Genomic DNA, 14,396 nt, shown 5'->3' with positions numbered 1-14,396 from the left:
GATTTGATCAGATGTTAGAAGGGATATTAATATCTACTTCCTGGTAGCAAAGTCCTGAGCCAGCTGTGCCATTGAGAAGGAGACTGCTAAGGTCTCTGTTCTTTAGGAAACTCTGGGTGTGTTTTTATCTGAAAGCAAGTATGTAAGACTAAAGGAGGGAGGAGGGCTAAGCTGGAAGAAACATCGAAGGATGTTGTCAAAGAAGACACAACACACACACCACCACCACCACCACCACCACCACCACCACCAAGCCTGCCACCTCACAACCAGTAGAATTATTTCCCAGGTTTGTTGAAGAGATTGTGTTCTTTCGTCCACAGATGGAGAGCGGCAGATCCCTTTAAGTGAGCAGTTTCTCCGCAAGTGTCCTGAAGCAGATCTTAAGCCTCAGGAAGTCCTGGTCTCAGTGCACATTCCCTGGTCCAGGAAGGCAAGGATGGCCCTTTGTCTCTGTTTCCCAGTTCCCCCATCAGTCTGAGTGGGCTCACCCAGGAGGTGACAAGGGGCATGTGTGAAGCACATCACTGTCACCCTGATATGCAGTCTCCAGCCATTTCTAGAGCTAGGACACCTCACTTCCTCTGCTCCCAACTATAAGCTTACTTTTATGCAGTTGTTTAATAGACCCTTTGTCCTTTCAAACTTACTCCCTGAGTGAGACAGGTCTGTCTACATCCTGGGCCTGAAAGAAGCCTTAAAAAAAGACATTTGCAGTGGAAGCATGGGGTTGGGAGTTGGATAGACTGAGACTTCAGTTCTGGTTTCAAGTCCTGAACTAATTACTGAACCACCTGAAGCCCAAGGCTCCTTGTTTGTTCTGTGGTAGAACCAAGCCTACCTCATGAGATGTGGTGGTTTAGGAGGCTGCTGTCCTGAAGAGCCGCACACTCATCATGGCTTAGACAGTGGAGACTGACTTTCTGGAAGCTCCGATGATGAGGTGTCAGCAGGGATGTTGGCTTCCTTTGAGGCCTCAGACCTTGACTGTAGATGCCTGTCTTCTGCCTTTTCATGTCTATGCCCCATGTTTCTTTTCTTAAAGTGACACCAGGTGGGTTGGATTAGGGCCCTGGCTGATAATTTCACTTTCACTTAGCACTTTGAACATCTTGTTCCCAAGCACCAGCATCCTGGTTTAAACCTAGGGCCCGTAACAGAAGATATGCTAACATCAAATCACCCCATCCAGCATGGCATTGTCTCTTAGGGGAGTTCTGTTTGTGCCTCTTTTCTTCAGTGGGAGTTTGTATCAGCCTTCCGACAAGCCCAGAGACAACAGAATGCACTAGCGATTGTCAACTCTGGAATGAGAGTCCTTTTTAGAGAAGGAGGTGGTGTCATTGAAGAGTTATCCATTTTTTATGGAGGTGTCCATTCAACCACCATCAATGCCAAGAACTCCTGTCAGAGACTCATCGGAAGGTAAGACATTGTGTCCTTAGCGTCCAGGTGACTGAACAACCTGCCCTGTGGGAAGCTGTAATGAGAGGAAAAGATGCTTTGGGATCTCACAGTTAGCTGGCTGGGAATTTCAGCTCGATTTCAGAATCAATTTCATGTGTTTCTTAGAGCAAATTCCCAAGTGAGCATTATAGAATCTGTGTATGCAGTGTGTGTAAGCACACAGATGTCTGTGTGCTTGTGTTAGTGTGTGCCTGTGCATCTGTGTGTGTTCATGTGTATCTGTCAGACAGAGACAGGGAGTGGGATGCCTGTTCCCTGTACTATAAATTGCCATTCTTTTTGTGGGGAAAATAATGAAAATAATTTACTCTGATGAAGTGTAAAAGTGAAAAGATGCTTGCTAGCCATCTCTTTTGCTTACCTGAATTGTTTTTATTTTTAGGTAATACTAATAGCTAATCTTTCTTGGGAACTTACTAGATAAATTAACAGAAGAGCAATTCAGACATGTGCTTTAAACTTTTGATGTAGTGGTTCTCAACCTTCCTAACGCTGAGACCCTTTAATATAGTTCTTCATGTTGTGGGTATTCCAACCATAAAATTATCTTCATTGCTATTTTATAACTGTAAAATTGCTACTACTGTGAATCGTGATGTAAATATCTGTGTTTTCCAATGCTCTTAGGTGACCCCTGTGAAAGGGTCATTCGAGTCCCAGGTTGAGAACCACGGCTTTAATGAGTCAGACTGCCCAATGCCTGTCTTAGTCCAGTCTCTTTTATCTCCATGAACTCATTCTATTTAACCTTATGGGACCTCAGTTTCCTTCTCTGTGGAAGAAGAGAACCACACTGACCTTATGGAGTAGTTAAGAGGGTTCCATAAGTGAATGAAGACAGTGCTTGTTCCAGACCTGGCATACAGAAGTGTCACAGGAGTAGAAGAGGCAGCTAGCGATCACTGAGCTAAGGACTCTGATGGGGAGGGTGTGGTGGGACCCCGCCCAGACACTTGGAGAGGAGCAGACTGGGTCTTGGGTCGCCTGACTGTAGAGCCTTCTCTCCTGGTTCCTATAAAGACCACAGCCATTTACCTTAGCTGTCAGCTGAACCTACCTGGCTGAGTCTCCTCCTCTGCCTCTCACAGGCCCTGGAATGAAGAGATGCTGGACACAGCCTGCAGGCTGGTTTTGGAGGAAGTCACCCTTGCAGGCTCAGCTCCTGGTGGGAAGGTGGAGTTCAAGAGGACCCTCATCATCAGCTTCCTCTTCAAGTTTTACCTGGAGGTGTCACAGAGATTGAAGAGGGAGGTAAGTGGAACGGGTCCAGTGAACTGGGGTGCCCAAAGCGTAGGCTCCAACCCCTGCTGGGGCCACACATTACCGATGATGAAAAGCTACTGTCACGCCCTATTGGTGAGTGTCCTCCGGCCGATCCTGGGTGTGGCTGTGAGTTTGAGGAATTCCAAGGAGGCCTCAGACCTGCACAGGGTTTTGCTTAACACCACTCAGTTATTACCACCTCATAATAAACATGGCATGTCTGGGTAATTCTGAGAAAACTTGTTAATGAGGTTAATACATTTTCTTTCCTACGCTTTTCCTAATGCATTTTCTTCCTTTCCCACGCTTGGTTTTCTTATCTGGATTTCTTTCATTCGTAGGATGATGGCAGTCACCAGAGCACCTTGAAGAGAGTCATCCTAGGGAAAGGGCTTAGCATAGTCCCTGGTGCTTTGGAGGAATGCTGGGTAGAAATGGTAGTACTTAATACTAATTAAGTATTAATACTAGCGATGCACAGGCGTTTATTTGCCTGCTTCCCCTTATCAAAGGGCTACATGATTGTTGCCTAGAAAAACGGGAAAAAAATTTCAGTATAGATGAGAGTTAAGAACTAATGGGTTGTATCAGACGTTTGAGACGAGGGGCTTGAAGTCATATAGAAACATATGACATATTTCTACCAGGTGATCAAAGGTGGAAAAAGCAAGGCTAACTGTAGACTCTCCTAATGAACAGTACATATCACAATTTCTTGGTGAATCAGCTGATATAATTAAAACTGTGCTCGATTGAGCATCCTCTCTTTGAAAACAATAGCTGTTGTCAGTTTAGCTTTTTTTCTATTAAAATTGTGTAAGTTACAAAAATAATCACAAAATAGTCTCATAGCACGTGGCCCATTTCCTCTGTTTGCAGAAGGCGCACTCCTGAGGGTGACAGCTGCTGGGCCACGCTGCACACAGGACAGCCTGGCTGGGCGCCACCACGTTGCTTTACGAACATGTGCACTAAGGGGTGCTAGTTTTGGCTTTTCCTGCTTTAAGTTCTGTCTTCCCTGATTTGTTTGACTTCTCTTTTGTTGTTATATGTGTCCCCAAGTCACTTGAAGAAAAGTAAGAGTGACAAGAGTGGGAAAGTAATGATTGGAAAATTGAGAAATTGCTAGTTATTGGGAAATAATCGTATGAAACGCAGATGGTGGAAGTCAATGACATTCTAATTGGTTTATCACCTCACGAGGAAGATATGTGCCTTTCGGGGTTCATGTCCTGGGACCAAGGGGTTGTTTAAATTTTCAGAGTTCTGAAAGGGTGAATGCTTAATCAATGCTAGACATTATAGTAGAGATGTCTGCTGAGAATTATTCCAGGACTCCCTCCCAGAACATTCTGGTAGATTTTAAGTATCTACTATTTGCCTTCGCAGGACCCAGGTCACTATCCTAGCCTGGCAGGCAGCTATGAGAGTGCTTTAGAAGATCTTGATTCAAAACATCACTGGAGAACATTAACCCACCAGGTTAGTGCATGCATGCATGCGTGTGTGTGTGTGTGTGTGTGTGTGTGTGTGTGCATGTATTTAAATTCAAAGGCAGTCCTTCAAGTCCCTTGCCTGCTGGTGACACATTGCCTTCTTCAGGGTTCACTAAAGCTTCAAAACCAGGCTGAGAGTGTAGTTTGATGGTATAGCATAGACAAGTCCCGAGTTTGATCCCTAGTACTTCAAAAAGAGAAAAAGAAATAAAAACCAATTAGAAATCACGATTGAAAAGAAACCTGGAAAATGTTAAAGAAATATACCTGTTTTAGTCTTAAAGGCTCTTTTTTTTTTCCCTTTTACTGTGGCTTTCGGCCAAGAACATAGACAGTCTGGCTGTTACTATACACTTTTTACCCTGGTTTTGTGACTATTGAAGCACAACCAAAGGCAAGTTCTGAGTTGGTCCAAGAGCTGTTTTGGTTCCTTTGAAAGACCCATGGACACACCCTGCCCTAGGGGCGTGAGACCTCAGAGGTGCAGCTGTTACCACAGCTGTGAGTTTGTTTTGTTCCAGTGCTGGGATACTTTCTTTTCCAAGTTCTTCCTATCTGCTTGGTTTTCTTCAAATGAGTTGCGAAATCAAACATTCATGCTAAGAGTTATTGTCTAGGTTTCCTGTGAAGGCTTACTGAGATTAAGGAGCTCTGCAGAGCTTTCAAATAGAGTTTCTGTCATAGTGTCATAAAAACATATAATGGAGCCATTTTGTTAGTAATCTGGGTAAGACTTACTGTGTGTTTTCCTGCAATAGTTGTCAAGAAACTGGACCAAGAGTTTTGTTGACTCAGGAATGGGAAGAGATTTTAAAACAGAGACGCATCAGATCTGCTGATGGATTATTTATAAAACCGTGTACCTTGTCACAGTGAGCACCACAGCAAAGTTGCTGTAGGTCCCTTGAGGTTTTGAGCAATATGTTCAAATAATTTAAATATTCCAAACTGCTTTGGAAGTGAAGACTTTGAAAGTTAAAAACAGCCGCCTTCTCCCCGGCGTTCTATAAAATACTGTGGCCACAGTCTGTGACTTCTGCAGGCCCCGACATCACCTTGGCAATGGATAGCATCCAGGGGGAACAAAAGCCAAGCGATGACTGCTCAGATCATCCAAAGAAAAGTGAAAGTCTTCTCAGAGCTTGATTTTGAAATGGATGTGTCATGCTGGGTTCCAAGTCAGTGTTGGGGGTGCAGTGTATCATGGTTTCTTACAAACACACACACACACACACACACACACACACACAGGAGCATCCCAGTGTCCAGAGCAGCTTCAAACCTTGACAACCAACATTTTGCCCAGATCACTTGTTTGCTTTTAAAGTTTGCTTTCACTGTCCTCGCAAACCTCGAGGTTGTCAGACACCAGAGAGATCGGTTGTTTGTTATCATGGTATTTGATGAGGTGGATCCTTGCTTAAGCTACAGGTTGAGGGGTACCACACAAGCTGAGGGGTGCAAACTGTGAACCTCATGCTACAAAGTAAGAAAAAGGCAGGGCCTACACCCCCCTAACGGCCTAAAACTGGTCGCCCTGCCTCCTTCCGGTAGCTGACTGTTCCATGTGGCTTCAGGAGATCGCCTGATGAGGAATAGCCACCTTTTCTCATTGTCTTTACCTGTGTAACAGGAAGGAGCTGCAGTGCGTTGCAGCTGGTGGCCACCGATAAATCAGTGTTCACATTCGGCAGTCCTGGGCTTCAGAATTTCCTTGCTCTTTTCAGCAGACCTGGCACAGTAACGTTCTAAAAGATTTTCTCTGCAGTTGTGAAATGTTCCATTATTTACAGTAAAAGGTGTTAGCATTAATAATAGAAAACTCCAGGAGCCTCATAGATCCCTGTTGGCATGTTTGCCCAGTGTCCAGGCCTATAAGTTACCTACAAGTTTGCTTTTTCAGGAAGGAAACAGAAAATCTCTGAGAGTATTTTATAAAAACCTAAAAGAGATGTGGATCAATTTTTTTCAGTCAAATATTGTGCAATCTGAGAGCCTCATATGAACTTTGGGGAACTTTGTCAGAGAAATAATCGATACCTCCTACAACACTTGAGAAAACATGCCTGATTGACACCTGCCGTTTGTCCTTTCATCACCATCCAGTTCTCTAATGGTGGCCGTGGGGTGGGGTGTGTGCGAGAGGGTGGGGGGAGTGAAAGGTTGAGGGGGGTGGGAGTGAGGGTGCGAGGTTGGGGGTGGGGGCTGAGGGTGGGGTGAAAGGGGGGTGAGGGGGAGAGGTTGGGGAGTGAGAGGGTGGGGTGGAGGGGGAGGGGTGAGAGGGTGGGGGTTGGGGATGGGAGTGGGTGGGGTAGGAGTGAGAGGGGAGGGGTGAGGGGGAGAGGTTGGGGGTAGGTGTAAGGGCAAGGGTGAGGGTAGGGGTTGGTGTTGGGTGTGAGAGGGAAAGGTTGGGAGGGGTAGGGGTGAGAGGGAAGGGTGGGGATCGGGAGTGGAAGTGACAGGGTGGGGTGAGGATGAGAAGTTAGGGGGTGGGGGTAGGAGTGAGGGTGAGAGGGTAGAGGGTGAGAAGTTGGGGATTGGGGGTAAGGGTGAGAGGTTAGGGGGTGGGGTAGGGTGGGTGAGAGAGTAGGGGATAAGAGGTTGGGGGTTGGGGGTGAGAGGGTAGGGTGGGGGGTTGTGGAGCTCTTTGCTGGGAACAGAGCAGTGAGTTGGACCCATGGCATAGAGGATGATGAGGCTACTTCAGACCCCTGCTCACACCCCAATTCCCACGTGTAAATTTGATTTCATATTAAAAAAGAGAGATCGAATCCATGTGCTTAGACAAATAGAGTTTCCACTGAGATATTTGGCATCTACATTCCAGAAACTAAGGAAAAAGGCATCACGTTTATACATCTCAATTTGACTGCCAAATTGTTCTCACAAGCTGTTTGGAGTAGTGAAATAGTGACTGTTTTCACACTCTGAAGTATTCTGGTGTAAGCATGAGTTTACATAGCTACCCTTACGTGGGAGACATACATTCTGTGATTATTCCTACGATCTCTGTAGAAATATGAGTTATATGCCGGTCCTTCATTAAACAGAATGTAGACCCAACGCAGCTTCCTCAGGACCCAATCGGGCGTCCCATCATGCACCTTTCTGGGATTAAGCATGCCACTGGTGAGGCTGTCTACTGTGACGACATGCCTGCAGTAGACCGGGAGCTGTTCCTGACCTTTGTAACGAGTTCAAGAGCACACGCTAAGATTGTGTAAGTGTCCTGCCCCGCACGCAGAAGATTCTTCCTGCTGTCTAACTCTGTCCTGCCAATGAAAAGCAGTGTAAATGGAGGCTTGCTGACACCCAGAGTAGAGATGAAATAGGATTGAAATGAAGAATTCCTCACAAAATCTTGCATAAGTAGCTGTATGGTGCCCCACTGCCTGGTAGCCAGCTGTCAACGCAATTAATTCTCTGAGAGTCCTTAGCTTCCAGCTGCCACATTCTCAGTGACTTTGCGTTGTATGAAGCCATCTGACATGCTTTCGTAGGTCTCTTGATCTGTCAGAAGCTCTCAGCCTGCCTGGTGTGGTGGACATCATTACTGCGGATCATCTTATGGAAGCAAACACCTTCGGCACAGAGACATTTCTGGCCACAGATGAGGTACTGCCTTCTTGCTGTCTCAACAACTTTCCCAGTTACTGGCTCCTCGTATTTTTCCTAGGGATAGTGTCTGATTTGGCATACCACAAAGATTTCAGTATTCTTTGAGCAGTAATCATGAATGACAAACATTCTAATAGATATGAACTCAAGTTTATTCATTTCCCACGGAAGTAAAGTTGATTGGTGATAGAAGCTGTTTTCAGGGCTGGGGTGGGACTCAGTTGTTGGAGTACTTGCCTCACGTGCACGAAGCCCCAGGATCCATCCCCAGAACCACACAGACTGGATATGGTTGTGTATGCCTGTAAATGCAGCACTTGGGAGGTAGAGGGAGGACGATCAAGACTTCAGGGTCATCCTCAGCTACACAATGAGTGTGAGGCTAGCTTGGGATACATGAGATGATGTCTTTAAAACAGATTGATACTTTGCTGTCTTATTAAACTGTAACATTATGCTGCCAATAAATGTGAAAGACTACATGGGCAGAGAATTATAAATTGTATGCACAAATTTGTGACCCTCCCCTCCCAAGCATCGCCAGCTTACCCCAGTCCCAACGTTTTGAATTCAGTTAGCCTCTCCAGTGTGATGTCATGCCATGTCTCTTGGTCTGCAAGTTCTCGCTCCCTCGCTGAAGTCTGATTTATTTGCGTTGTCATATATCCCAGCAATTTCAAAATTAGCTCAGCAAAGAGGTGTGGGGCCCTGCGCTCACAACAGCTTCCACTCCAGAGAAGCCTAATGAGCCCAGCCCTTCATCCTTGTTCTAAATTCCTTTGCAAGTTGTAGATACTCCCCTGCCTACTGCGCTTGCTGCAGTGAGGGCTCGTGCTTAGTTTATGTACATATTTCATGTACTGCTTCCCATACGGCAGCGAAGCCGAGAGGAGACTCGCTCAAAGTTTCAAAGGGTCAACTCTGGCTGCTCTCCAGGCTACTGCAATACAACAAAGGCAGGACTCAGACTCTGCATATCTCAATCCACTGTCTACCCAACAGAACTTCATCATCTCAGGCAGCTTCCAAGTCTGAAGTCAAGGTTGAAGCTCACCGTGGCAGGGCTGTGTACGCTGGCAGGGGCAGTGTGAATTATGGCTGTCCTCTGAAGTCTACCCCCACACAAGCAGAGTTCTACCCCTCTCAGAATGGGAGAGAGGACCACAGCAAATGACAGGAGTCTGTTTTGTGCCCTCTTTTCTGTGCCACAGGTACACTGCGTGGGCCATCTCATCTGTGCCGTGATTGCAGATTCTGAGACACGGGCAAAGCAAGCGGCGAAGCAAGTGAAGGTAGTCTACCGAGACTTGGAGCCTCTGATCCTAACGATTGAGGTATGCACTCAAACTGATGGCAGGTCAGGGAGTGCTGTGTCTGTCACAGTGTCAGCATAACACTGTAACACAGAAAATGGGATGCTTCCGCCCAGAGAACCCATCAGCTCAGCACGTATCCACAGAAACCTGGGTCTTCTGTCTCTTCTCTGGTTCTCACAACCCAGCTTTCTCCCATGTAGCTCCGGGGCAGCCAGGAATCCTGGGCTTCTCTGTCCATGTTTGTGATGAGTGGTACGCTAATGTCTGAGCGACTCAAACATGTCTGAGATCCAGACTCATTTGGCTACTTCAGTCCCATGTCTCTCTCTGGATTAACGTCTGACCAGATGAACAGAAGATCTGTGTCACAGCTGAGATGGGGGTGGGGCAGGTTTCTGTGAAGCACGTGGGCTGCCTGGGGTGTAGAGACCTAAACTAAGATAGCAGCATGATTTGGACGGGGAAGGTATGAATGGTGGACAGGCAGCTGGGATAGCACAGCCAGTCTTATAGCTCTGACTTGTAGTCTTTTGCTTTGGCAGATACACAGTGGGTACCAATAATGTGGTGTTTGTCCATGTAGCTACAGATACTCCTTTAATATTCTTTAATGCAAATCTTAAATATCCATGAGATATGGATCATGTAATGCCTACAGAATTTTGGCAACTAAACAACAACTACAACAAAAACACACAAAACCCCTGGAATCTCGCATTTTTATCTTAATTTTCGTACAGAAGTTGAAAACACGAAACGGTGGTGTTCGCCTATGGCATCCCTGTGGCCCTTAAATTATGGCCTTTGCATAAATGTCAATGAAACGAGCAAGGCTTGCAGGATGTACGTGGCATCCCATGCTCTGAGGCGAACCCCTCTCAGAACGGGAAAGAAAGCCACTGTGGAGGACAGAAGCAGGTCTGTCAGGCATCCTCCTTGACAGCAGAGGCCTCTCTATGCCACAGGTACATTGTGTGGGTCGCCTTACCTAAAGTGAGAAAACCGTTGGCCAAGATCAGTGTTTTCAAGAGAACTTGGCCTTGGGTGTATTTCCTGTGGTGCTTTATTCCCAGGAGCATGGTCCTTAGTTCTGGAAAGTTCCCGTAGTGTTTTCAAATTAAAATAAAATCATGTCAAGAGGACAACAGTAAGAAATATTCGTGTTTCTGTAGCCAGAGTCCAATCCAAACCTCCTTTCTCTTTTCTGCTTCTTTCATCCCCTAGTTTCATACTGTCCTATCCTTTCTCTGAAATGTCTGTTTTTGAGCTATAATGGCTTTTAAAGAGGAATTCCGTGAGTGACGAATGCTTCATCAAGTTTTTGCTTGTACTCTTTGTCAGTGGCTAAAAATCCACTTTCCCCCTTTTGCTTCTGCAGCCAAATTAAAGTTGCACGTAAGTACTTTTCCCTCGCTGTCTCAGCCTTGACCAACAGACCCTAATTGCTTGCCAGAAAACATCAAATATTGATAGTGCGTGAAAGCGTCACCTCTCACAGGGAGCCTCACCCAACTCTCAGCATATTGCTCTCCGATGACCACTGTCCAGCTAACAGGATTCAGGAGATTGGCTCAAAGTCACCCAAAGAGCAGTCAGCAAGTGAGACTGGAAAAGATTAACTCTTACAAAAAGAATAGAAAAGTTACTTAAAAAACAAAACAAAACCCTGTCATATAGGAACTTTTGGTTAAGTACAAAAAAAAAAAAAAAAGCTTATGAGCTGTTGATTTAGTATGAAGAGTATTCTCAGCAAAAGGGGCCTGGAAACAAATAATCTGAGTCAGTAACTGAAGGCTTCATCCAGCCTATGCTTCCTAGAACTATGAATGGAGAAACTCTACCCAAACTCTTGGAACAAGTGTGAAAAACAAGCGCCCTCCTCAGAACCTCTCTGTATCCATCAGCAGCAGTAGATCTGTGATCTGTGGTCAGTGCAGGAACAGTGCTCTGCTTGTGTGCTTGGCTTGGTGAGCCCTCACTGAGCCCTCACACGAGCCCTATGAGCTCAGACAACTATTGTCCCCCACCAGAAACTAACAGGGCTCCCCAAGGGCACGGAGCAAACATTCCACCGAAGATCATAGCCTTTCAGTAGAGGAACTGGCACAGTCACAGAAGAGGCATCTATACAGTTTCTGGTGGCCAGAGGGATCCAGAATTAGGAGGCCCCACCCCCAACACACACACACACACACACACACACACACACACACACCTGCCAGCTGCTTCACAGATGGCTGGAAACCCGTGGTAGAGAATGCTGCTAGGAGCTGGGTTGCAGTTGAAGCTTGGCTGTTCTACTGTAGTACTTCTCAATTGGACACCAGGGAAGCCAGTGTGAAAATGGACTTGTGGTACCCAGGCAAGCCCAATGTGAACCATCAGTCTAGGGCCGGTGGCTCCTGTCACTGCAGTGCCCGGTGCAAATAAAATGCTCAGGGCCCTGAAGAAGGAGTGGGAGTCTAGTGGGCAGAGCCTGTGTCTCCAGTCATTAGTGGTTTTAGCTCGCATTGATATGACATTTATGCCACAGGGTTCTTGTCTCATTTCACAGTAAGCTGAGTGTGTGCCTGCCACTTGATCCTCAGAGAGGCTTACAGTCAAACACTAGGAAGTGGGGAAGTGGCCTGGAGAGATAACCCTGTCTGTCTGAGTCAGCTAAGTGGCCTTGGCTACATAAAATGGATGATTAATCCCAGGGAACTGTCAGCCTGGAAAACAGTAGTTTTGTTCTGTGTCCCCTCTTAGAAGGTGTTTTCTGAGCAGGCTCAGTGTGCTTACACTTACTGGGTTCATTTGCATTTGCTCCTTGGAGAGTCTCTGAAGCCTGGCTTTCTTAACTTTCCAGAGCCAGGTGGAGAGAACCTGGACCCACATGAGAAGTCTGCTTTTCCCACAGGACCTGGGCCGCCCAGAGGCAGGCTCTCTGTCAGGCTGCCACAGTTCTCTGTTCTCTTTCCAGGACGCTATACAGCACAAGTCCTTCTTCGAGTCGGAACGGAAGCTGGAGTGTGGGAATGTTGATGAAGCTTTTAAAATCGTGGATCAAATTCTTGAAGGTAAAACTTTCTTCAACCCTGAGCAGCGGCGGCTTTCTGTGCATGTCTAGTCTAGGGCTTCCTTTGCCTTCGAGAAGCCACCCAACAGCCTCAGCAGCTGTTGCTTCCAGAGAGTGGGAACCTTCAAGCTAGCGGTGTGAAGCGCCCACAAACAGCTCTTTGCCTCCGTCCGTCCCCAGCCTGCCCTGGTGCTCACTGTTGAGGGATATTGTCACCAAGTACATAATTCCGACGTGACTACACTAGAGAGTTTTGTGCTGCTTCCTCTGCTGCCATGGTTACTGGGGCGCATAGAGTGCTCTTAGAAATGCTTTTTTTTTTTTTAATTTTAAATCAGGCACTGGCAGCCTTCAGAATAGCATTTAGTTTCATCTTTAGTGTTTTGAAATTCAACAGTGTCAAGGATTTCTTCAGATTCATACAGTTTGGGGTCACCCAACTTCTTAAATCTGTAGGTTTATATCTTCTTCCAAGTCTGGGAAGAATTTGGCCATTACTTTTCTTTTCTTTTTTGTTTGTTTGTTTTGTTTTGTTTTGTTTTGGGTCTTTTTCAAGACAGGGTTTTTCTGTGTAGCCCTGGTTGTCCTGGAAATCACTCTGTAGACCAGGCTGGCCTCAAACTCAAACTCAGAAATCTGCCTGCCTTTGCCTCCTTAGTGCTGGGATTAAAGGTGTACGCCACCACCTCACAGCTGGCCATTACTTTTCAAACACTTGATTTCAGTGACACAAACGGCAGATCCCCCTTCCTGTCACATGGTTTTATTGTTTTCTAGTCTATTCTTTACCAGTTTTAGATTGGTATGATTATATCATCACCCTCATCATCATCATCATCACTAGGGTTTTTTTTCCCCAAGACAGGGTTTCTCTGTGTAGCCCTGGTTGCCCTGGAACTCACTCTGTAGACCAGGATAGCCTAGAATTCATAGATCTGCCTGCCTCTACCTTTCAAGTGCTGGGACTAAAGGAGTGTACCACCATGTCTGGATGTTTTTAATTACCCTTTTTCTTGCTCATTAATCATTTCTGCTCTTGAATCTGACAGTTGCAGAATTTCCTTTTGATATGTTTATATCTTTCTCTTGTTAAGATTCCACATTTTGATTATTTCTCATTGAAACATTCTTATGATAGCTGCTCACCTGTCAGATGAGCCAAACATCTGTGTCATTTTGGTGTTGGTCTTTCTTCACTGAAGTTGAGGTTTTCCTGGTTCTTGGACTGGTGGGTGACTTTTTATAGACTCTGGGATATTTTGAATATAGTCTTATAATAGTGTGGCTCTTAGTAACATCTTCTGTACTAGAACTGACGGTTGCAGGTGGGCAAGAAGGAGCAGGGTGCTGCCTTGTTACTGCACATGAGGGGAAAGAACAGCTCCTACTGGGAGCAAAGATGTGGACCAGCAGAGGTTGCGTGGTGTACTCATGACAGTTGGCAGGGCTGGGAATCTGAGCTCCCCAATCAACCTCTGCAGGTCAGGGTGGGGCTACAGGTCCTTCCGTTGTAGTTGGTTGGTGTTAACTACTTCTAAAAGTGTCTTCCTAGGTCTCTCTTCTGGTCTTTGACTTTCATGAGGCTGTTTCCCATAGCTTCTAAATCAATTATGCAACCAGCGGGCATCTCTTGATGTCCCCTTGGCTGTTGAGAAACAAAGAGAAAATGAGAAAGGCCCATCCTCTCAAACCAACAGTACCCGTTTACAAGAAGCAGATAGGAAACCATATTGGAAAAGACATGGCAAGGCACTAAACCAGTGAAATCAAAAATGGCATGAGTGGAGGAATTAAGAAAAAGTGTGAGGGTTAGAATCACCCAGGGAACCTTACCCAAAAAGAGAGAGAAAGGAAGGAAGGGAGGGAGGGAGGGAGGAAGGAAGAAAAAAAGAAGGAAGGAAGGAAGAAAGAAGAAAGGAAGGGAGAGAGAGAGAGAGAGAGAGAGAGAGAGAGAGAGAGAGAGAACAGAGACAGAGAGAGACACAGAGACAGAGAAAGACAAGACAGAATAATGAATGGACTTCTTTGGGGATAATATACAAGAAATAGAAATGCAATATAGGAGACTCCTATAGAAAAGGGCTACCCTCTTGCCTGGAGAACAAAGGAAAAGGTCAGGGTTTATTGGTGAAGAAAAGATTATCCAAGTTCTATCTTAAGAAGGCCCAGTGATGTTGG

At 45.9% G+C, this 14,396-nt stretch overlaps 1 protein-coding gene across 1 annotated transcript in view; it reads left to right on the top strand.

Annotated features, from left to right (window-relative positions):
• Positions 1-14,396, top strand: part of LOC127692638 (aldehyde oxidase 1) — a 69,194-nt gene that overhangs the window by 27,916 nt on the left and 26,882 nt on the right. Inside the window, exons 13-20 of the mRNA XM_052193217.1 lie at positions 324-433; positions 1,241-1,425; positions 2,556-2,718; positions 4,120-4,212; positions 7,277-7,446; positions 7,727-7,841; positions 9,056-9,178; positions 12,123-12,219. Coding sequence (XP_052049177.1) covers positions 324-433; positions 1,241-1,425; positions 2,556-2,718; positions 4,120-4,212; positions 7,277-7,446; positions 7,727-7,841; positions 9,056-9,178; positions 12,123-12,219 — 1,056 coding nt within the window. The remainder of the gene's footprint in view (positions 1-323; positions 434-1,240; positions 1,426-2,555; positions 2,719-4,119; positions 4,213-7,276; positions 7,447-7,726; positions 7,842-9,055; positions 9,179-12,122; positions 12,220-14,396) is intronic.

This window comes from Apodemus sylvaticus, chromosome 9 (genome assembly GCF_947179515.1).
Source record: "Apodemus sylvaticus chromosome 9, mApoSyl1.1, whole genome shotgun sequence".
Classification (NCBI taxonomy): domain Eukaryota; kingdom Metazoa; phylum Chordata; class Mammalia; order Rodentia; family Muridae; genus Apodemus; species Apodemus sylvaticus.
This window is presented reverse-complemented; position numbering and strand designations above follow the sequence as displayed.